General features: G+C 39.4%; 1 protein-coding gene across 3 annotated transcripts; it reads left to right on the top strand.

Moving 5' to 3' along the window:
• Positions 1-1,437: 1,437 nt before the first annotated feature.
• aass (aminoadipate-semialdehyde synthase) lies at positions 1,438-21,873 on the top strand. Of its 3 annotated transcripts, XM_019267659.2 has the most exons (25): positions 1,438-1,547; positions 2,793-3,023; positions 3,199-3,375; positions 3,805-3,889; positions 4,990-5,057; positions 5,150-5,296; positions 5,373-5,451; positions 6,731-6,858; positions 8,087-8,235; positions 9,219-9,341; positions 9,419-9,448; positions 9,996-10,107; positions 10,322-10,381; positions 11,368-11,435; positions 15,111-15,232; positions 16,213-16,342; positions 16,695-16,805; positions 16,994-17,102; positions 17,417-17,557; positions 17,668-17,835; positions 18,256-18,351; positions 18,882-18,997; positions 20,068-20,156; positions 20,257-20,433; positions 20,941-21,873. In XM_019267659.2, the coding sequence occupies exons 2-25, from the start codon at positions 2,805-2,807 to the stop codon at positions 21,057-21,059; spliced, it is 2,823 nt and encodes a 940-aa protein (XP_019123204.2). In that variant the 5' UTR covers positions 1,438-1,547; positions 2,793-2,804; the 3' UTR covers positions 21,060-21,873. The 3 variants fall into 3 exon arrangements, with proteins under 3 accessions (XP_019123204.2, XP_027128611.1, XP_019123203.2); XM_027272810.1 differs by lacking the exon at positions 9,419-9,448; XM_019267658.2 differs by having other exon boundaries at positions 1,438-3,023.
• Positions 21,874-23,581: the final 1,708 nt, after the last annotated feature.

Below are 23,581 nucleotides of genomic sequence, written 5' to 3'. Positions count from 1 at the left end.
ATAATTTATTTTTATTCATGACAATGATCTTCCATACTGCACAGATATTTAATTAAAATACTGAATGACATACAATATATTTTTTCTTTTTAAAGAAATAATAGCAGACGGAAACTGTGGCGATTGCTTCGAGGTTTTTTTTCCTCAACAAATCTATTTATAAAACAATAATAAGTAGGTCAGGGTTAATGAGGGTTAAAAGAAAAGAAAGTCACATGTATGTGTATTAACAGCTTCTTGTACGTTCAGCCTGTAATTTAAGCTTGACTTCATTCTTGTTGATTTTTATTGATAATAAATGGTCAAAATAATTAATGTTAATTAATGATTGCGCAGTTTGCGTCTGTTGCTTCGGTCATCTCAGCGCGACGGCCCGTGCAGGAGGCCGCTCCTCGGCTCTTGACGCTGATTGGAGGAGAGGCTGCACACGGTCAGCGCGTGCCCTGAGAGCAGCACCGCTCGCGCACAGGTCTGACAGATGGACGCTCGTTTTTATACACAGGCAGGAGTTTTTTATTTCCTCCTCCCCTTCTTTTTCTTCTGAGTGTAAGCAGATCCAAACGTCGGTTTGTACTTTTGAAATGTCGCTCCTAACGTGCACGTCCGTACGGCATTAAACCCGCTCGTACGGGCTGCACCGTGAGGTAAAACAAAGTCACCACATCTCGTGTATCCTGACGGAAACATTCAGCATAACTGTGCGAGCATAAAACCGGAAGACTGGGGGCTTTTCCTTCAGAATAAAAGACCAAATTCAAAACTACCATCCATATTAGGAAACAGGCTATAGATTCTTTCTACTGTCACTGATGGAGTCTTGTTCTGTACTACTTGTTAACAGTAGCACATAATACAGATACATACATGTACACATGGATACTATAGATATTTATACTGTATGTGCTTTCTGATACGTTCATTTAATCTTACATTGTAATTTGTTATGAAATATATATAGCACCAGGTTAATAGTTTTTACCATATTTTTATAGTTTTATAATAATTTTACCTACACGTGTTTTTCTGCAGTGTTTGACACTCATTTCAAACTACTGCAGGCCTTGTCCATACATATTTTTGTAATAAAATGAATAGTTTAAATAAATAGCACAGCAGTTAATTCACTAAACCAAAACCAGGTCGGAATTGCCACCAAAATGAAGGTGGTTGAGATTTGAGATTAATATCATAATTCAGATTATTCAATTGAGAGTTATGAGTTATGAGAATACTGAGTCAATTCTACCCTTTATGCAGAAAATTACAAATATATAATGTATTCAAATGAAATATAATACAACAACAAAAAATACAGTTTTATTATTACAAAATATGAACTAAAAATGTATAATATTCACATCAGAAACTAGATTTACTTTGAAATTCAGACCGGAAGCGGATTAGTTTACCCTGTTGGTGTGTGACGTACTGTTTCAGCGTGAGTTGTGCCCAGCTCACCTCTGCGTGACTCTCCGGTGTCTGTCGGTGAAGCCTCGACCCTTTTCCTCGTCAGCAGCCGGCGTGGTGAACAGAAAGCGGTCAAAAAGGTGAGTTCAGCCCGGCCGCTGCTCCCCGTGCAGCCGATCCCGGGTCAGTGTTTGACATGAATCATGTATGATCTGTGAAGTGTTGACTGCCTGCCGGAACTGGTCCATGTGGCTGCAGACAGGACGAGCTCAAATCATCATTGACATTGCTGCACAGTTATTGATACTCGATATGTTTCATATCAATCCTGCAGAATTTCCATCAGCACATGTAACAAATATGAACTTTAGACACGTCTCTTTCGTAACTGGGAGATTTGTTGGCGTGTTTTCACTACAGTGATTTCAGGTTTACTGTACCACCTGTGGTTCCCAACCTGAGGTTCGACACCCCTCAAGGGCTCGGAAGATGTACCCGAGAGGTCACAAGAGACTTAAAGGAAATATTGCCAAACTTTGGCAATTTACTAATTTGCCTCATTGCTTTACCACTCTCATGTTTGTACAGTTTATATGTAGCCTCAGGAAGCAAACTCTTAGTTTAACTTAGCTTAGGAAACTGGGGAGACAGGTTGGTGTGGTATGAGTGTGTCGTAGCTTCGCTGCAGCTCTGTCTCTCTGAGTTTTTCTGACATGAACACCTGTCTCAGCAGCTCTCTCCCAGCAGCAAACTGAACCTCAACCTGGACCTTATTTTTCCATGTCTTTGAGTCTACAGGATTAATGGGGTTTCTGAAATCGGTCCAGTATCGAGCGAGAGTGCTGCAGCCACTTACAGTCCATTAAAAGTGTTTTTGCCATTGCAGGCTAGCAACATTATAGAATCATACAGACGGGCAAGAGGTAAATCCTTTTTGTTTAACCTGAATCAGTTGTTACAGCTCTGTTAAACGCCGCCAGACAAAAACAGCAACATCACCCACCTACAGAGCTGCCGGTCTGTCACTGCCTCAAACAGTTAGTTTGTTTGTGCCACCTTACTGCTGGTTGCACCACTCTTGCACAACCAATTTCAAATACGGTTGCTTCCATTAGTAACAAAACCCTGACAGAAATACAGAAGTTTACATTTAACTTGACTTGATAAATACTCTGACTGTACTGCCATCCTGTTCTGTTAGAAGGTCAAACATATGAAAACACTCACATATCCTTGTGATTTGTTTTGTAATCTGAGTAACCTTTGTTTTATTACGTGGAAACAGTAAACAGCAGTTTGTTTGACTTCCTGGCTGACTCCCAGGCCAACATCTTTTGATAAATGTGTGGTTGTCAGCAGTCTGTGGCTCTTTTTGTCCTGAGCAGGGAGTTGAAGTCATGTTCAGACTCCTCAGTCACCAAGGTAAGAGGACACGGAGCTGCCTCACAGGCCAGCGGCGCTATGAGCACCACAGAGCCGTCATGGCCATCCGCCGCGAGGATATTAACCCCTGGGAGAGGAGGGCGCCACTGGCCCCGCGCCACATCAAAGAGCTCACCAACGCCGGCGTCAAAGTCCTGGTGCAACCATCCAACCGCAGAGCCATCCACGAGAAGGTGAGGCACTTTTCCTGTCTGTCACTCAAGCTGCATTTAATGTGTTAATTACTACTGGGACTATTTAACAAAATAAATATCGCAGACATAAAAATGCAAATTTCAAAGCTAAAATTCTCTAACATAAGAATCAAAAGTGCTTCTGTAGGTCTAATTCAGCCTTTCTTGTTTTCAGTACTACATGAGGGCAGGGGCCGTCATTCAGGAGGACATTTCGGAGGCGTCTCTGATAATCGGGGTGAAGAGGCCGCCGGAGGAGAAGGTGATTCCCAGGAAGACATATGCTTTTTTCTCCCACACCATCAAGGCTCAGGAGGCCAACATGGGGCTACTGGAGGACCTGCTGACAAAGGTGAGACCCCAAAACTTAAAAGTCTGTCTCTCAACTTAACTAGCTATGCAGTAAATGACATTTTTCTTATCCTTGAGTATATTTACATACACCATGTTATACAGAACATCCTAAAACGTGTTTACATTCACTTTACCAACCTGGCTACTGTAAACCTGTATATACAGCAGCAGTTTAGTCGACACACTGCTTATGCAGTGACAATACAGTGGTTACGAAGCAGGAGGGACGTCAGCTAAAGTGGTAACAAGTCTGTCCTGCAGAATAATGGCCGGCACCCAGGGCCGGTCGTGGGTGTAAGCGGACTATGCGGTGGACTGATTGCTCGCTCCTCACTTTTTACGGTGTTAAGTTGACATACTCGCTCAGGCCCTGCCAACTCTCACACTATAAACCCTTATCACATGCAAATTATTTGTGTCTCCTCAGGAGGTTCGTCTGATCGACTACGAGAAGATGGTCGACGCTAACGGCTACCGGATCGTAGCGTTTGGTCAGTGGGCCGGTGTTGCAGGTAAGAAGACCTTTTATGTTTTACATGGTGCCTCAGCTGGTCAGTCATTTATTGTGAAATGATGTGAACGTGTCTGATAGACAACCTCTCTGTTGAAACATTTCCAACTTGACCTTTATCATTTAACCAGTCCGGTTAAGACTTATGTCAACATGATGGCTAACAGCTAAACAAAATCTATTACTCTTCTCGCTCTGATCAACAGCCAGAAATGTAACGGGATCAGGAAACACTCAGAACAGTACAATCAGATCGCAATTTGATAATCTAGAAGAAAGTGTGAGGCATCCTGTTTCACATTGTCATTGATATTTAAAAAAACAGCTGTGCAAATGCTTTCTTTGCAACTTTCTCTGCAACTCAAATGAATTGAGGACTGGCGTCCTGATTTTGTGTGAATCCTACCAATAAACAGAAAAGTCAGCTGTCTTCTCACGTCTTCCTGCTCTGTCAAGTTGCATGTCAAAAAGTTACAAATCTGCATCTGTTGCCCTGACCTGCAAGACTGCATGTTTGTTCATGTTTATCAGCAGATCTGATATGGCTCTGTCATTTTTCGTTAACCATGTTCTTAGAAATGACAGACATGACGCTGGTTAATAGCTTCTAAATTTCTATTTTCTCATGCACTCACATGCATGAGGACACACGTGTGCACACAGGTTAGATATTTACAGGTGATGTGCTGCACATTTCTGTTGGTGACTCTGACAGTTGATGGCTGTAAAGCAACAAGAAACAAAGCAATGCACTGCCAATCGACAAGGAAGAAGAAGGCAGTAATGCAGATTTGTGAGGAAGGAAGAGACTTCATTATGTGTTTGAGATTACACACAATCTGATTTGATGAATGTAAACAGACAAAAAATGCACAGGGGAACTTTAAATTCATTAAGAACATCACCATTGGTTGATTAAATTCACAACTTAATGGAAATGTTAATGAATCAAACATAAAGCTGCTGTTAGAAATTATGTTAGAATTATATTTGCATTAACCCGTGAATACTGTGACCAGTGAGGCCTCAGATAAAAGTATAATTAATTGTTTTTGTGAAGTAGCCTTAATCTGTTATTGTGATATTTTGTTTTTTTTGTAGGAATGATTAACATTTTGCATGGATTAGGGCTGCGTTTCCTGGCTCTCGGGCATCACACTCCCTTCATGGTAAGAGAACATTCTTCTCCTGTCATGAGAACAACATTTTGTATCTTCATGTGATTCTTATCCCATCACTTCCTGTCTTTTGCTGGTCACAGCACATCGGCATGGCTCATAACTACAGGAATGTCAGCCAGGCCATCCAGGCAGTGAGGGATTGTGGGTATGAGATCTCCATGGGACTCATGCCCAAATCAATCGGCCCTGTGACGTTTTGTTTTACCGGGACCGGCAACGTCTCCAAGGTACAACACACATCCTCTGAAATCAGCACTCCACTCAGGAGTTTTGGTTCATTATACTCCCCTCGTCTTCCTGCAGGGAGCCCAAGACATCCTGAACGAGCTTCCTGTGGAATACGTTGAACCGCATGAGTTGAAGGACGTCTCTGAAACACAAGGTATGAAGCTACTACTATACGTTCTTAAGGAAACTAAATAAAGATACACACAGAGCTGCAGCGAGACTACCATTTAAAAACACTCCTCATGTCACTCACCTTTCCTTCTTGAACCATCCACTTCTCTAGATAAGTGGGCAGAATCTGTTGCCCTTTTCCAATCTGCCACTGCAGCTGCACTGCAACTCACCTTGTCACCATGGCAACTCCAAAAAAAACAAACCCCAAACAACAACAGAAAATGATGGAGATGGTGATATCTGATATTCCCTCTTCAGAGAACAAGCAGATCCATTTTCCAAAAACATAGCTAGACTAAGATAGGCATGTCATATTAAAGGGTTATTTTGGGATTTTTCACCCGGACCCCATTTTCATATATTTTGTGTGTATGTCACTAATCGGAACAACAATTTTTGAAAATGGTGCAGTACTAAACAAAAATGCTGCAGTAGCGATAACGGCTGCAAAGTAACCATTGGGGTGACTTGTGCATCTTTAAAGTACTAAGAGTGCTTGTTTTTGCCACTGACTGGTTCAGATTGTTATTAAGTGTTTGACAATATTATGGAAATGTTTTTTTTTCCTGCAGAGATAGACCTATTTCTTAAAGCAGTAAGATCCTTTTTGTTTAACCAAAACAGTTATTATATTGCTCTGTTCAAAGCCACCAGACTCCTTTGACAAAAACAGTAATTTTACCTCGCTGAACACAGGAGTTGCTGGTCACACAATCTAACTGTTTGAAGCAGTGGTAGACCAGAGAGGGAAAAGTACCATAGTGCTTTCACTGGATAATTTTCAAAAACTATTGTCCCCATTAGTCACGAAAATATGGAAAAATATGTCCCAGGTTAGATTGGATGTGAGCAGTCTGACATTTAGCATGTAACATTTTACCATTCTAATGTTGGTATGTTACCATGTTCACAGTTAGCATGTTAGCGTGTAAACGAGGTGAACATTTCACATCAACAGGCTAAAATGCTACGCTAACACAATGTTTGACATTGTAGAACCATGTTAGCACGTTAGCATGCTAACCTGTCTGACATTAATTGAATCAGGTTAGATGTAAATTTTTGCCATGGTAATATGCTAACATCAGTCATTCAACATTTTAGCACACGCAATGGACTTTATTCAAATGCAAAACAGTTGGGTGATTAAAACCACCACGTGTAGAGGTTTTATGGTACTCTAACATCTTAAAAATGAATGTGATTGTGTACAATAAGTGCTTAAATGATTATTTAGAGTGTTGGTGTTTTCTTGTAAGATATGACCAGAGTGTACGCCACTGTTCTGAGCCGACATCACCACCTGATGAGGAAGAGCGACGGCATTTATGACCCCATGGAGTACGAGAACCACCCAGAACTGTACACCTCGCACTTCAGAACCAGTGTAAGTTTGCTCCCATCCCTCCACTGCCGCCCCCAGTTACAACACTCCTTGTCCAAACTCGCACCTGCTCCTGTCAGTCACTCAGAGGCCTCATTCTCTATTTCAGTCATCAGTATTAATGAGCTCCTGGTTGCTGTGTTGGTGTTTTGTAACGACTGACACGTGGCAGGTTTTATAGAGCACTGTCCTTGTCTAACTTTCTCTTGACTTTGTAAACTAAATAAACCAACCTGATCAAAATTTAGCCACATAACAAGACCATTTAAGAAAGTCTGCTGTGAAAAAAGGAATTTTATTTGTAGAAAAAATCTACCTCAATGAAAATCATTTACATTATTGATTCATCTTATTTTTTGAAAAATACATGATACAAAACTCAGCCTCAGCACAAATTTTTGTCATTGCCAATGTCCCCCCAAAAATGTTGTCAATTCTTTTTAATATAATCTGGTGTTTCATCGCAACCAAAAATCTTTCAATATTTGAAGTGAAACCATCCTGTTGTCCTGTTTGTTTGTGTTCTGGCTTCAAAATTAGCAAGTGTTAAATAATCCTGATTAAACATACAAAGTTTATATGAATAGTTGTTAAATCATTGAGTTCTGCAAACTTTATTTGTGATGTGATTGCATTAATAGTAACAATAAGTTTATAAAGACTTTGAAAGTCTGAACATTTTTGCTTTCTGTACTTTGAACTTCGTGATTGACTTATTGTTCCATCAGCTTTTTCTTGTTCAGCGTTCACAATCGTTAAATCCGTAAAATTTGCTGTGCTTCATGGCCCAGGAATCATAAACACAAATATAAAGTGCACAACAACAGTTCCTTTTTTCATGGCCAAGCCTTCATCCACATCTCACTGAAATCTGCAGACAAACACACTGGAAGTCTTCACCGGTTCAAAAGTTTGGACCTGATCTAAAATGGATCCATTGAAAATCTGGTTTGGCTCACTAGTTCCCTGTTTTCAAAATCTCTTGTTACATGAAACAACAACGTCCTGGCCGGCATCCTACATGCTGTAAATGGCAAGTCACCCAAACCTGGTCACTAACGGTATAAATGTAAACAAACTAGTAACTTGTCCAAATACTCCACCAAAACAAGTCACCACCACCACCCAGACACTATTTTGCAAGGGCACTATTGCTGCTTCTGGAGCCTTGAGCCAGACCATTCCCCAGTGTAATGTAATAGTAAAAAATCTTGTGTCATTTTATCCACAGGTGGCCCCTTACACAACCTGTCTGATCAATGGTATTTACTGGGACCCGCACACCCCCCGTCTCCTCAGACGAGCCGACGCCCAGATGCTGATGAAACCGCCCAAAGTGGCTCGTGCAGCCACTGAGGGATCACCAGTGCTGCCTCACAAGTAAGAGCAATGTGTTAGAAAATCATCAACCACTGAAGTATTTTCAAACTCATCAGGAGCTGTGACTGCTCCGACTGACCTCGAGCATTCAGATGGATGGTTTTCCCACATATAGTGTCAATAAGGTTTCTGAGCAGTTAAGCGTTCGCCATCCAATCACCGAAAAATACACCTCCATAGAAATCTCCAAATGATAAAAAATACCAAAGCCCAGGATGATGTTTTGAGTTTTCAAGGTCTTGGTGTCTTAATGTGGTATTCTGGAAGGATTTTGAACATTTTTATTCATTTGAATTGTTAAAAATGACGTTTATGAATAGAAATACGTGACACAGTGATGAGCTGCAACACCGGCTTTCAGATGATGTGCGGTTTGCACTGCTGAGCTGCTGTCTCCACCTAAACTCTCCTAAAAAAGACAAAAATATGATCACTATAAGGAGAGGTGGAGTGGAAGAGGTTAACAGAACCAAATGAATTAGTAGTGTCCATGTGCACCAGGCTTTGTGCACGGGGGGATGTTGAAACAGGAAAGTGCCAAACTGTTGAAACAAACATAGAGGAATTTTTGTAATGTCAAGGTTTTGCAACCAATGTTTGACTTAGCTGCTTCCACTTCTTCACCTGGTATGCCAAACCAGGGGAACAGGCCTGTGCCTCTACCTCGGGCCATATTGTGAAAGAATAGCAAAGCTGCCTTTTAATTGTTCATCCATTCAGTTGGTTTCTCTAATAATCATCTCTAGTAAACATTAACAGGGCAACAGGTTTACTTTTTTTCATCAGAAGAAGATGAAAAAAAATCAGTTCTTTGCGCTGACTTTGACCTGCCAGTCAAACACAGTGACCGCTGAATGGCAGTTCTGTTGAAGTGGATAGACACATTGTGTGTCAGAGCCTCAAAGGTCGCACCTTTATCTTCAGTCGTGTTTACCGAGCGACAGTTCAAACTGTTGAACAGCCTCTTTTCTCTCTCTTTACAGATTGCTCGCCATCTGTGACATATCCGCTGACACCGGAGGTTCTATAGGGTTCATGAATGAGTGCACCACCATTGATAAGCCTTTCTGTATGTATGACGCCGACCAGCATATAGATCACGACAGGTAAGGCCTGCTCACCTGCACAATTCTGTGTCTCAGTGTTTCTCCTGATTTTCACTTTTTACTCATCTGATCTGTAGGCTGCCGCGGTCAGACGTTCAAGATTTCAGGTTATTATTGTTCTTTGTGCCTGAAACAAATTTTTGCATCCAGAAGTTTGCATCCGTGAATTTAAGTGACTGCTGTAGAAGCTTTTTCTCAAATCTGGATGTCTTGGATTGATCCCATTTCTTTTTATTTGTGGTTTTTAAACTTTTCTTAGTTCAGGTTTTTTATTTTTTTTATTTAGAGTTGCATTTTTTCAGATTCTTGTTTCAGTGATATGTCTTTATACTTGTTAATGTTTTCTCCTGCCAAGACTATTTAAATGAAGCCTTTCTGATATTGTCACAAATGCATCATTCCATGATTTAAAGGTTTATTTGTCATATACACAAACAACTTGTGAAGTTAAACGTCATGTCTGTCGTCTGTGCTGATGAAGAAAGGCTTTAAAACATGACAAAAAAATCTGATCAGGATCTTTATCATCCTCTGATTTTTTTTTTTTTTTTTTTTTTACATAAAATTCACAAAAACAGTTGTTGCCAAAAAAACTATTATTTGTATTGCATTTTGTATTGCAATCAAACAACATTTTGTCTCTTGTCCCGGCAGTGTCGAGGGAAACGGGATCCTCATGTGCTCCATTGACAACCTTCCCGCGCAGCTCCCCATTGAAGCCACTGAGTATTTTGGAGACCGACTCTTCCCCTACATCTGGGAGATGGTAAGAAGGTTTTGGCTTTAGATGAGGTGAGAACAGCTGGTGTCTTACTCTGTGCTGCTTTCTGCTTCTGTCAGGCCTCTGGTTGAGTTTGCTATGGGAGAGTGCTGCAGCAGGTTTCTCAGGATGACCGGAGTGAATAAAAATCCTGACAGATGGGACACTTGTGCTCGTTCAGTTTCCTTTTTTTGTAAATTTCATGTTCTGTGATTGTCAGCTGCCTTCAGACGCTACAAAACCGCTGGATGAAGAAGAATTCAGCCCACAAGTCAGAGACGTAAGTAATGTAATATTAGAAGAAGGTATCATATTTAATATTTGCTACAGAATCGTGATGCTGTTGTTTTTTGGTCTGGTTTTTGCAACTTGAACTTGAAATGGAATAACAATTGACCCTTTATCTCTGTGCTCCAATCACAGTTGAGAACTGTCAGAACCTTGGTCAACCTTTTAGTTAGGGTTAGGGTTAGATTTGTTCAAGCTGACTGTTGAAGGATCAAACTAGGGGTGGGCGATATATCGAATATAGTCGATATATCGCGGCTTGTTTTAAGCCGTCGGCATTTAATTATCCGGAGTTTTGCCTGTGTCCCTCACTCCTGGTGCTGCTCACAGCATGCAGCACACTTCCCTGCCCACCCAGAAAAATCCCCTGCGCGCATGCGTACTTTTTGTATCAAGTGAGGAGAGACAAGGCCCACTGGCCCACTCCGGAGGCGTACACGCTGCGGTCACCGGAGCAGATAGCTGCCAGTCTAGTCAGTGAGAGCACTCAGACAGGGCGCGCCGCGGAACGTCTCAGAAGCGTCTCCCTGCGCCACGGGCAAAGTCAGCTATTTGTTGTTGTTGTTGTTGTTGTTGTTGTTGTTTTCTTTATACACAGTTTATCTAATAGAAGGGTTTACTTGAATCATCATACTGATGTTATTTTATTGCATCAAAGGGTTGAATTTAACATTCATAGTGATTTACAGGAGAAATAAAAATATCGAGATATATATCGTGTATCGCGATATAGATTTAAAATATCGAGATATTGGTTATAGGCCATATCGTGCAGCCCTAGATCAAACATTAAAACGTTAGTGTTTGATTCTTTAAATCGTACCACATAAACATAAAGCCCATAGTCACCATATCCTTCATTACCTACTGTCTTGATTCATTTATTTGACAGGACTTCTTTAACTCTTGTGCAAATGATTAAAGATTAGAACTTATTTTGTAAGACTTGTCACCTTTTTAATTTCTTTCTTCCTAAAGGCTGTCATCACCTCAAACGGAGTCCTCACCCCAAAGTTTGAATACATTGAAAAACTTCGAGAAAGAAGGTAAAACTTGTTTCAGACTGACACTGTGAGTATGTCATAGAGTATGTTGTATTTGGTGCGTAGTGTATATTATTAAAAAAAAGTTTTTGTAGAATCTGTTATACATGTTTAGGTGTTTAGGGATCATTCTGTATTTCAGCATATTTCTCCTTTATAGTTATTCATAGTTATTATTCATAGTATTCATAGTCATTAGTTATTCATAAAAAATATTACTTTGGCACCAACCTGTTCCATCTACGAGTTAATGCTACCAATCTATGGATGAAATGTCTAAAGATTGCAAGACAGGTAACTTTATGTTTTTCATGTTCTAATGTAGCTCCCCTATGCTAACCTTCAACTGTAGGCTTTTATCTTTTATACAGTTAATAGCAGCTTACTAAAAGTTAAGTAATATTTGTGCTTTATAGTCTCCTGTTGTTGCTACTTTCCCTCCTTAACTCCTTTTTTTTAGGCTTACAGTTGTGTTTAGTGTCTTGTAGCAGCCTAACAGTCACCTTATGGTTGTTCCTGCACAGTGTTGCCCTCTGGCGTCTGCTGTGCCAGCCCGCCTCTGCATTAACACCTCGCATGGCTAGCATGCTAATAAGCCACAGCTGCTAGCCAACATCAGACACCGGATCTCGAGGGTATCGAGCGGTACAAACATCTTTTTTTTAATTATTTTTTTTATCACTTTACCCAAAAGCCGCCGTCACCCATTCTGTCGCATCAGTCTGTCTTGTTTTGTCTAGTTGTGGCCTGTAGAGTCGGACGTGAAGATTTCAGTTTCATCTCTGCGCATTTAGGTATGAGGCGGGGTGAAAATAGCCTAGCTTAGCACAAAGACTAGAAGTGGAGGGAAACTGCTAGCCTCTCTATTAGAAATAACATTTCCAAGTCTTTTTTTCGCTCTTAGTTAGAGCGATTTCACATATCAACAACCTACTGCAAATATGCGACGTGCTTAAAAAAAAAAAAAGGCTATTTTTGGCAATTTATCTGGAACGACAAAGCTAGCAACAGGGCTAAACATCAAATATTAACTATTAAACATCAGTGTAGTCATTCTGGGCATGTTAGCATACTGATGTTAGCATTTAATATGCCAAAGTAGAACAGGCAGACTGACACAATGTTAGCTCTTTACATTACTAATGGTATGTCTTATTAGGAAACTGGGGAATCAGTTTGAAAACAAATGAATAAAAACAGTTATTTACCCTTAAAGCTTATAGACCTTATATAAACAAGACACCAGTCACAATTTATTTTTATTTTTTTTGCCTTTTTACTTTTGTTTGAGCTAGGCTAGCTGTTTCCCCAAGTTGATAAGCTAGGCTAGCTAGCCTGATCCTGACCCCTGGACTGACTCTGTACTGGATACACAGAGATGAAACTGATCTTCTACTCTGACTTTATCAGTACAAAAACAAAATTTCAGTTTATCTGCATGTTTATCATTTTTTCGTGCAAACTGTAAAATCCTTTTCAGCGTTCTGTTCCTTGTTAATTTTTTAAAATCTCTTTAATCCGCCTTGATTCACTTGTCTGGCTATATTCTGTCAATCGATTACACATTTTGCTCCTTTTACAGCCCTCGCTGCTCATCCGCTGCTTCTCGCTTTTGTTGCATTTTAATGAGCTTTTCAGATCTATTGTGACTCCATAACTCTTCCAGTTTCAATGTTTCTTTAGCACATAAATGCCTAAATGTTCATTGTTAAAATGCTCTATAAACAGACTAGTTGAAAGGATTTCACTCTTTTCTTGAGACTCCAGGCTCTCTGCTTTTCACACTGAAGAGTCCCACTCGCTCATATTTAGGCCACCTCTAAGACTTCCTTCCTAATTGTATCATTTTTCCAGACAAGCTATGCCACCAAATCTTAATCCTTTTGTTTAAGTTTGGCTCCTTAAGATATGTAAACTCAGAAAGAAATCCTCTTGAGGGAACGTCTCTCTTTTCTTTTTTTTAATTAAGAAGATGATGCTCAGTGGCGGGTAGACTGCCGGTCGGACCTCCAGTCAGTCCCACTGCGACTCGTGCATGTGTGCGCTGACGCATCCAATTAGGCCAAAGCTAACGAGTCCAGGGCTCTGACTCCTGGGGGATTTGTAGCAGGCGGTGGTAGGATATTAATGCCACAGTTCACTTGGGCTGATGCCTCAATTATGGTGTTATGATAATCTAGCATGCAAAATCAGACTTTTTAACTGAGTCCAGTTGTTTGGAGAAAGCCTCTCAGCTGAATTAAACAGCTTGAGAGCTGATGCTTCGTGAAACGGTGGACTCACGACTTTCATTCTCACTGTCGGTCACATGGGATCGGGGCTGCTGATCAGACTTCAGTACCCAGATGACCTGAAAATGTTCAGTCAGATTATGAATTTACTATGATATAATATTTAATTATGACTTTGTCTTTGAGTATTTTTTAAAGTTAAAGGCTGTGGCCTTGACGTTCTGAAAACATGACATACAAATTTGTCTAAAGTTATAAATGTATGAAAAATAAAATGAATTCAGTAAATTAAGGTATTAAAGTACAGTTTTAATACTGAAATGAATTTAAAGTTACTAGTATTTTAACTTTTAATTAAAATAAATAAATAAAATTAATGAATATCAATCAATGTTTTAATCAAATATTACTTTTACTTTTAATTTTGTAGTTATTGTTCATTTTTATAATATTAATTATTACTAACATCAATTTCACATGTGAAGCAACGTCTAAGATATATTCACATATATGCACTGGTGGTTTTAGGGCATTTTATATGTGAAAACAATAATTTCACCCTGACAAAAATAGCCAACAAAACTCTCAAAAATGTACACATTTTTATTATTAGTTTGTTATTTTATTTGTTTATTGTTTGGATTACGTCTGCCGCACGATTCTCCTCCTCCCATGCCGAATCACCTTCCTCCTCCTCCTCCTCTTCCTCCTCCTTATTTAGGCCACATCCTCATCCTCAGTCACAGCAATACTGTCTGTTTGAATTAAATCAGATCTGTCTCACTGCTGAGTTGACTTTGTAAACATTGTTACAACAAACATGTTACACACTGATTTGAGATCCATTCAATCAAATATTTGCTCATTAATTTAAAAAAAGACAAATGTATATTTATAAACTGTAAACACAACATGTAATAGAAGAGTGAAATATATTTCATTACTGTTACTTAGAGTCTTTCAAGGAACTTTAAAAACTTTAGGTTTCATTAGATAAATGAACTAAAGCATCACAATATTAGATAAATAAATAAAATAAATTAATAATAACAACAATAAATTGATGTTTTATATTTTTTTAACTTAATGGAATTCCAGGATTCTTTGTCATTTTTGTCCCTCATGTTGGCTTTTCTAGTGAGGTAATGTGCAGGATACATCTTCATCCATGAAGAAAACACAGTGAAGAAACACAAATACTTATCTTACTTCATAAATGACAGTTTTTAGTCGCTTTCTGTTGTCAGACAAGAAGTGTAAAGAGTCAAAGTTGAGTGGCTGATTTTTCATTTCCATCCAATCATGCATTTTAAGGACCAAATTTTGATTCAGTCTCAGTATTGTTAAGAAAAAGCATCTCAGCCTGCTCGATATAAACGCAGTGATATATTTTGTGTTGACGTTTTTCTGATGTGGCTCTCAGTCATTTAGTGTAAACGTCTTTCAGGGAGAAGGCTCAGATCATGAAGAAGACGGGCATGAAGCGCATTCTGCTGCTGGGTTCAGGATATGTCTCCGGACCAGTAGTTGAATATTTGACTCGTGATGAGAAGACTCAGGTCACTGTGGGTGAGTTTGTCTTATAAAGTTATAAAGTCATAATGTCAGATGTTGTTTGAAACAACATAATCACAGTTCAAAGGTCCACTTTATATCTCAAAGTCTTTGTGTCATCATGTGACCAAAAATCCACAATTGGGACATCACATGAAATTTTGTCTTTGTAACCAAAAATCCACAATTGGGACATCACATGAAATTTTGTCTTGAAGAGCTTCTTATTAAACTTTATCAATAGTACTTTATTTTCACTATCTTTAGTTTAGGAAGTAACAGTCCTAAATTAGAGACTCATCGGAGTTGACAGTCAGTCGTGAGATATGAGTGGGTGGTCTAACTACAGTCTCCCGAGTTAAAGGTTTGTGTTTTTTACCGCTGGAAAGATGGTCCTTTTATCAACAAGGCTATCTATGCAGAAGAAAGAGACAAATATTTTTTATATTGGTGCTACACATCCAGAGAAAACTGAGAAATGGGTTTGTGGTATTCCCTTTTGTCAAAAGGAGAATGCACTGGTCTACACTAAACTCTCCGGCTGGTGGGTGAAATGCTGTGAGTTGGGTGGTGTCATTGAGGAAAAAATGAAAAAACTTCCTTGTATTACAGGTACAGCAGTACCTAAATTTCCAAAAACATTTGAGGAGAGATATAGGAAATATAACAGTAGAATCTTGATTCAAGTACTATCTACTACATATAAAGTTTTATCTGTTGGCTCAGATGTGCACATAAGTCCTTTTTGTTTTTGTAAGAATGATGATGTCATTCAACCTGTCGGTCCATTGGTTAGCCTGTTTAACACAGATCACAATAAAAATTCTAAAATATTGTTTCCTATCACTCATAGTACAACTGCACCGTGTATATTCTTTCCCAGAAGATGGACCTTTAGATTTGAACGACCTTATGACCATTACTCTAGCACTACAGTCAGTTTATTCTAGAAGAAACTAACTGCTTCCTGTGATTTCTTCATTTTTTTTGTTCAGCATCGGTGCTGCTGAAACAAGCAGAGGAACTGGCAGCCAAATATCCCAACACCATCCCTGTCACGTTGGACGCTGGCAGCCAGGAAGGACACCTCGACTCTCTGATCAAAGATCATGACTTAGTCATCAGGTACAGCATAAGCAAAATAATTTGTTACAGGCTTACATACAAACTGTTAAACATGGGATTTTTAAAAATCTTTTAAGTCAAAATTGTACAGTTAGCCATGCCCCCAAAAGAAGGCGGGGCCTAAATAACACTGTCAGCTATTGTACAGAACTGTTTTATTGTCCCTAATTGAAATGATTAAAGTCTGTAGCCTCGCTAGCAGCCCTGTGAGGCTGTACTTTTCATTGGATGGATGAAAATGCAGTTTAGTCACCTGTACACCATCCCTGGGCTCAATTTAAATAATCATTTGTTAAATAAATTAATTAATCAGCCGTCTGTCCTGATCTCACAACCTCCCTCTGCTCCTCAGCATGCTGCCATATTCCTTTCACCCACTCATTGCCAAACACTGCATCAAGAGGAAGGTAAACATGGTGACAGCCAGCTACCTGAGTCCTGCCATGAAGGAGCTGCAGAGCAGGTGATGACCGAGCACACAACAGACAAGCAGGATAGATTTTCACAGTTTTGACACTAGTGGGCTGTTTTCACATTCACCTAAACATAATTTTGCTAATGTAATTGGATGTAACTGGATAAAACGTGTCATAAACAGCTTATTATCTAAAGCTAAATGTGAATGTCTACGTGCGTCTTTGTGTGTGTCAGTGCGGAGGAGGCGGGGATTACCATAGTGAATGAGATGGGACTGGACCCGGGTATCGACCACATGCTGGCCATGGAGTGTATTGACCAGGCCAAAGCTGACGGCTGCACTGTGAGTCTGCTTTCACCCTGTGTGTGTGTGTGAGTGTGTGAGAAAGAGATAATGATTGTTTGAACATATGCAGGCTTCCATATTGATCCACTAAACAGAGTGACAGTCCACGTGTTCACATTGCTGAATTTCACACAGGTTTTTAGATGTCATGCAGTCAAACATGAGCTGATGTGAGACGCCACTCGGAAGTTAGAGTTTAGATCTCTTTTAAAACGCATAACAAATTGTAATGATATAATGAAGTAAAAAAAAAAAGTAACCCAGAAACAATTTGACAGTAAATTAACAGTTTAAATAATGATGTGGTACAGGTGGAGTCCTACAGCTCGTTCTGCGGAGGACTCCCTGCTCCTGAATGTTCAGACAATCCTCTTCGCTACAAGTTCAGCTGGAGTCCGTACGGCGTCCTCCTCAACACCATCAGCCCTGCCATCTTCCTCAAAGACAACCAGGTACAGAGGCCTGATTATGCAAGATGTTTTTTTTTCCCCTGTAAATGTGTTCTCATAATTATAGTGCTTTTAATCAAGAGGAGAAACTGAATCTGTGTGTTTGTGTCCAGTTGGTGAGCATCCCGGCTGGCGGGGCTCTAATGGAGTCCACCATGCCCATGGATTTCCTTCCTGGTTTTAACCTGGAGGGATTTCCAAACCGCGACAGCACCAAGTACTCCGAGCCTTACGGCATCCAGGGAGCACACACACTGGTCAGAGGAACACTGCGCTTCAAGGTACAACACACACACACTCACACACACACACACACACACACACACACACACACACACAGACCCTTCAAACTAATTAAAGAATAAAGAATCTATTTTGCAAATGATCTCTTCAAAGTACTAGCTGCAGCGAGGACTATAGCCTCTACACACGAGGCGGCCGCTTAACCCACTACGCCACCGACCGCCCCCTTTACATGTGAGATTTAAGACAGCAGTGAGGTGAGGGGAAAGAAAAAGGAAACGGCAGTGCAACTGTGCGTCCTTGTAAATTCCAAGTCCAAATCAAACAAACAATAGTCTAAATAAGAGACTTTAAGTCTTTGAACAGTTTGCACCGTAGAAACAAAAAATATTTTCCTCCCACTATCTTTTGTTTCTCCATGTCACTGTGATCGTTACGGTTCTTGTTCTTTCCCACAGGGCTTCTCGAAGGCCATGAGTGGGTTCGTCAAACTGGGTCTGATCAACACCGAGCCCTGTCCCATCCTGAACCACACTTCATCTCCTGTTTCCTGGGTAAGAACCTCGGCTGAGGATTCATTCAGTGTTTAAAAAGAAAGGGATGATAAATACATCCAAACACATGAAAGGCAGTCTTCTTTCACAAGTCTGTTTTGGAGCTCTTCCACTTGAAGCATCAGCAAGTGGGTTTGCTGAAGAGTCTATTACTGTCAATAGCTCATCAGGGCTGCAGTGAGCAAAGGCTGTCTGACACTGATGAGAATTTACAGCAGATCGTCATATTATATCTTTTTTTAAGACCAAAGAGAAACGCAGATTTGTAGGTTCAGAATGTGTATCAGAAATCAAAGAAATCTGGGGTCATTTAGCTCAGTTGGTAGAGCATCTGCCTCATGTAATAAAAAAAGGTTCATGTAGGACAGAGTTACCTTAGGGTCTGTCTACGAACTAAAGAAGAGCTAAAATTAGACAATCTAGGAGCTAAGAGACGAATCCAGGTGCTGTTTGAATGTGATAATTTAATAAATAAAATAAAAGGTATGGAGGATGTAAAAAAACTGCGATGTGTTCTCTCCTTTCTACAGAAAGAGCTCCTCTGTAGGCAGATGGGATTGTCCTCTTCTACTTCCCAGGATGCTTTTGAAGAAGCCGTGTACGAACGTATCGGAAAGGACGACTTTGAGATGAACAACCTGAGATGGTGAGAGACTAGAAGACTATTCAGACAATTCCCACATTTTCTCAAACACGTTTCCAGCAAGTGTTTGGGGATTAATTTGGTTCCTGTGTACTAGTGCTGAACCATAAGATTTAGTAAGTGCATGCAAGTACATGTACCCTGGGCTAGATCCAGAACACTTGGGTCTCCCCAGGAGGAGCTGGAAACCAGTGCTAGGGAGATGAATGTCTGGACTACTTTGCCTAGCGTGCTGCCATCACAATGCCAGCAGCAGAAAACAGATGGATGGCTACTTCACTGGCTAACCTCAACTAGTCTCTGGGTCTGGTGTTTGTACAATTACTGAGGCTTATTTTTAGCTCAGTTTTGTTCTCCAACTTTAAAAGCTTTTTTCATTAAAAAAAATGTTAGTAGTAGAACAGTTTCCAAAAAGTTTAGTTAATGTTTTTATTGTTAAATCTCAGCACTTTCTAAGACACTGAGCAGTTGGTGATTGTTCTGTGTATGCCCATTTTTCTGTGCTGCTCGGCTCTGAACATATATGGTAAATGGCAATGTCTGCTGCCTTTGCAAGTTTGCGTAGGTACTGTAGAAGGTGGGCTGCAAGCAAGGCCGAGGCTGCTACTCTTCTACTGCACACTTTTTACATTGTGAAGTGGTGCAGCATGCACACTCTTCAATTTAAATCAACTTTTCCAAGGGTCTCTTCAGACCAAGGCTCCGTGCTGTCATTGTTCTTCTACTGTTGGCTGTGAAGTGAAGAGGGCCATGCTGGCATTGAAAGATAAATTCCTTCGACAGTAATAGTGAACTGTTGGAAACATTCCATCTGTGCCGTTAAAAGAGTAAAAAGCCAACGCGTTCGCAGCTCAAATTGAATGACTTGTTGTTCATTTATTCAATTCACCAGCAAAACAGTTACAAAAAGCAACTGCTCATCTCTTTAGATTTAGCCAAGGATGTGTGGGCCACTGCAGCACTGCCAGGGTGTTAAAGCAGAGTAATTTTCTTTTAAAGCTTTTAAAACAGCCTCGTGAAGGTTATTCTATTGTAAGGAAAAATCTTGTTTTTTGGTCTCTCTGTGTGTTCAGGTTTGGAATGTTGAGCGACGAGTCGGTGCCTCACGCCGACAGCGTGCTGGCTTCTCTGGCAAAACATCTGGAAGCAAAACTCTCTTTTGGTGAGACACAAGCCCATTTTATTTCCGCTAATCAGACGGACACCAGTACTAAATGTGATGTAAGTACACAAACCACCAAAGCCTTCTCTCTCGTGGTCAGATAAGGGCGAACGGGACATGATCATCCTGAGGAATGACGTGGGCCTTCGCCACCCAACTGGCGAGCTGGAGACCAAACACATTAGCCTGGTGGTGTGCGGTGACCCAAATGGCTTCTCTGCCATGGCCAAGACTGTAGGATACCCAGCAGCCATTGCTGCTCGCATGGTCCTTGATGGTCAGTGACTTTAGATAATTTCTCTCTCTATAATTAAAATAATAAAAATACAATCAGAAACAAAAAGACAGTAAATGAGAACATGTCTAAAACACACAATAGAAAACCTAATGAAGTTCACTATGAAAAAAAAAAAGAATTATGCTTGCAGGAACCAGTAAATACTTAATGATACATTTAAGTGCATTTATTGCATATGCAAATCAAACTTCATTTTTTGACACTCAGTATTACTTCTCAGACCAGGTACAGGTGTGAAGCTAACGTTAGTTTGTCCTGTAAGTGTGTGAAGCCAACATTATTCGTCCTGCTGGTCAGAGAAGCTAACGCCAATCACGTCATTTTGTAAAGTCTACAGGACAAACTGTGTTCACTGTGATGTGTAAAGTTCTTAAATTATCTGAAATCATGGTCTTCCTCAAAACATTTTTAACAATGTTTTCTATCAGACAGCAGTTATAATGCTGAAGTAGTTTGAACCTAAATCTGTGCTTTTCCTCTCTGCAGGTGAAATCACCACGAAGGGTCTGGTGGTTCCAATGACAAAAGAGGTCTATGGGCCAGCACTGACCCGACTGAAAGAGGAGGGGCTTTACTTCATTTCCAAGAGCACCCTGCATGAGTAGAGCAACTCATATTAGACGTATCAAATCCATTTGCTATCAACTGCCTTTTAACAACTTAAACCTCTTCTGACAGACTCACTCACCTGTGTGCTGACAATCAGCGTTTCATATTATATTGTTTATTCATTTACCCAGACCGATTAAATACATATTTGTTATGTAATTATTCCTTCAAATATGAAAGTTTAAAGGGTTAAAAAATGTAAAAACATTTTTTGAAAGCCAAAAAGAATGTTTTAATCCCCCCAAAGTTATTTTTGTTCTACTGCAATGAAACTTTACGACTATTTGCTTTATAGTGATGCTTTAAAACTAAGTTTTAAAACCAAGTTTGAGGAAAAAGTTGAAAAGGCAGCTGGTGTTGTTCAGTAATTTGCACTTCAATATTATCACCCTGAGTTAGGCTAAATTCGTCTGTGACAAACTGATTTAGTCTCATTGGTCTTGACTGTTTCAGAGAAATGTTCTTCTGTGAAGACTGATCAAACACTGCTTTAGACATTATAAATTTAGAGCATTAAAAGCAAACATCATTAATCAGGAGAAACTACTGAGTTAGATGTTTTTTTTAACCCCTCATGCGATAATAAAACTGCAATGTTTTTTATTGTTATTATTTATTTGTTTTGTAAAATGTCAGTCAGTTAGCTAACTAAACCTACTAAACCTTTGAACTTTAATCACTTCAAACAGAATCTGATTTCTGGATTAATTCAAACCCAACAAACCCAGCTCAAGACTTCACTGTTCTTCACACTGTGAAGAAAGACCGTGCACACTTCAGTATTTCTTCAAACGCGTAATACAAAAAACACGATCAAAAGGCCAACATCAATACCATGAATTATTATTAGCATTTCTTATTCATATGTTATTTAGTCTTTCACTGTGTTGTTAGGAGCGAGTAACAGCAGCTCCTGGCTTACGTTGAGCTCAGAGGTTCTTGATTTTGAGAGTCAATACTGTATTTGTGAGACTTGTGTAAAGTTTCCCAGACGAGAGTTTATTGTCGGGCTCCTGAATGATAAATTATTTTATTTTGGGGGGGGGTGGTCACCTTTATAAACAGTTTGTTACATGCTTTAATAGTTAAAACAATTCCCAGAGAGTTATATACAGATGTATTTTTTAAATATATATGAAACTTGAATCTGAATGACACAAAGACTTCCTTTCAGATTTTAAAAGAGAGAATTCAGATAAAGCGGTTTTACAAATCTAGAAAAAGGGAACACATGAACACTAACAATTTGTCAAATTTTCAAATTTTGTTATCATAGTATACTAATCTGAATATTGGTTTACCTCCAACATGAACATGTTTTTTTGGTTTGTTTTGTCTGAAACATTTGAGTTGACATTGAATTATAAAAGCTTGTTTTTTTGCTTTAAGTGTAAATGAAAATGTTACTTAAATAAAGAAAAAACATTCTATGACATTCTGTTCTCTTTTCAGTCTTTAAACACAGATTAATTTGCAAAAGTAATATTCTCATAATTTTTCACACTTAAACGTATTAATGCATCTCTTCAATCCAAATGCAATTCATTAGTAGTAGTTTATCAGCCTCTGTAATTGTTTATCTCAAGAAATTTTGGTAAACTCCAAATTAAATATTTTTTTAAGTTCAGAACACAATATAAATTCTGTTCAGCTCCACAGTGTCAGGGTCGAGTTTTCAGATCTCCAGTAACTCACTGGAGATCTGAAACCAAAAACCAAAACAAACCAAAACTATCTGCACGGCTAAATACCAATACAGGGAAATAGAATAACTTTTTACCAACTTTCTGAACATCTTTAAAAGTTTCTGTCGATTGCCGTAATGTTTTTTTTTTTTTTTAAATTGAAACCTTCACTCTTCGCTGAATTGTCTTGTTCCAGAAGTCCTTGTGAACGTCTAAAGTCTTCTTTTGTTAGTGAACAAACTGTAGCTCAGGGAAAGGTGAACCAGCAGAGATCTTGAAGATACTCAGTTTTCAATGATATAAAACTTAGAAATGTTAGAAACCTTTCAGAAGCTGGAGCCAAAGGACGTTTGGCATTTTACTCAAATATAAAAAGTTATGAAAGAAAAAACATTCTCTTAAGGAACTGCAATTTTTGGCACTTCCTGTTGGATTCACTTATTTAAGTAAAACATCCACCACTGTGGTGATCTGTGTCCGACTTTGAGTTCAAAGCCATAGTCTAAGATTTTTCTTTTTACTAGATTCACCCTGTAACAGGCAGTTGTTAAAACTGGACATGCTAAATCTATTCCTCTAGTACTGTCACAGTACTTATTGCTGCACCAACATGTCCTAGTCACACTTTACCATGATTGTTTCCTTCCTGTCACTTTGGATAAAAGCGTCTGCTAAATGACTAAATGTAACATGTCAAAATCCCACATTTTTTATTTCAGATTCTATTCTGCTGCTTCACAGACTCCAGCTCAGCTCCCCTGAAAATAAGACAGTTTGTTTGTTTGTTTCTGCTTGATTTAGAGGCAGCCATGCAAACTAGGCCACCAAGCAGG

This window comes from Larimichthys crocea, chromosome XXI (assembly GCF_000972845.2).
Source record: "Larimichthys crocea isolate SSNF chromosome XXI, L_crocea_2.0, whole genome shotgun sequence".
Taxonomy (NCBI): domain Eukaryota; kingdom Metazoa; phylum Chordata; class Actinopteri; family Sciaenidae; genus Larimichthys; species Larimichthys crocea.
The sequence above is the reverse complement of the archived record's forward strand: the minus strand, read 5'-3'. Positions and strand labels throughout refer to the sequence as shown.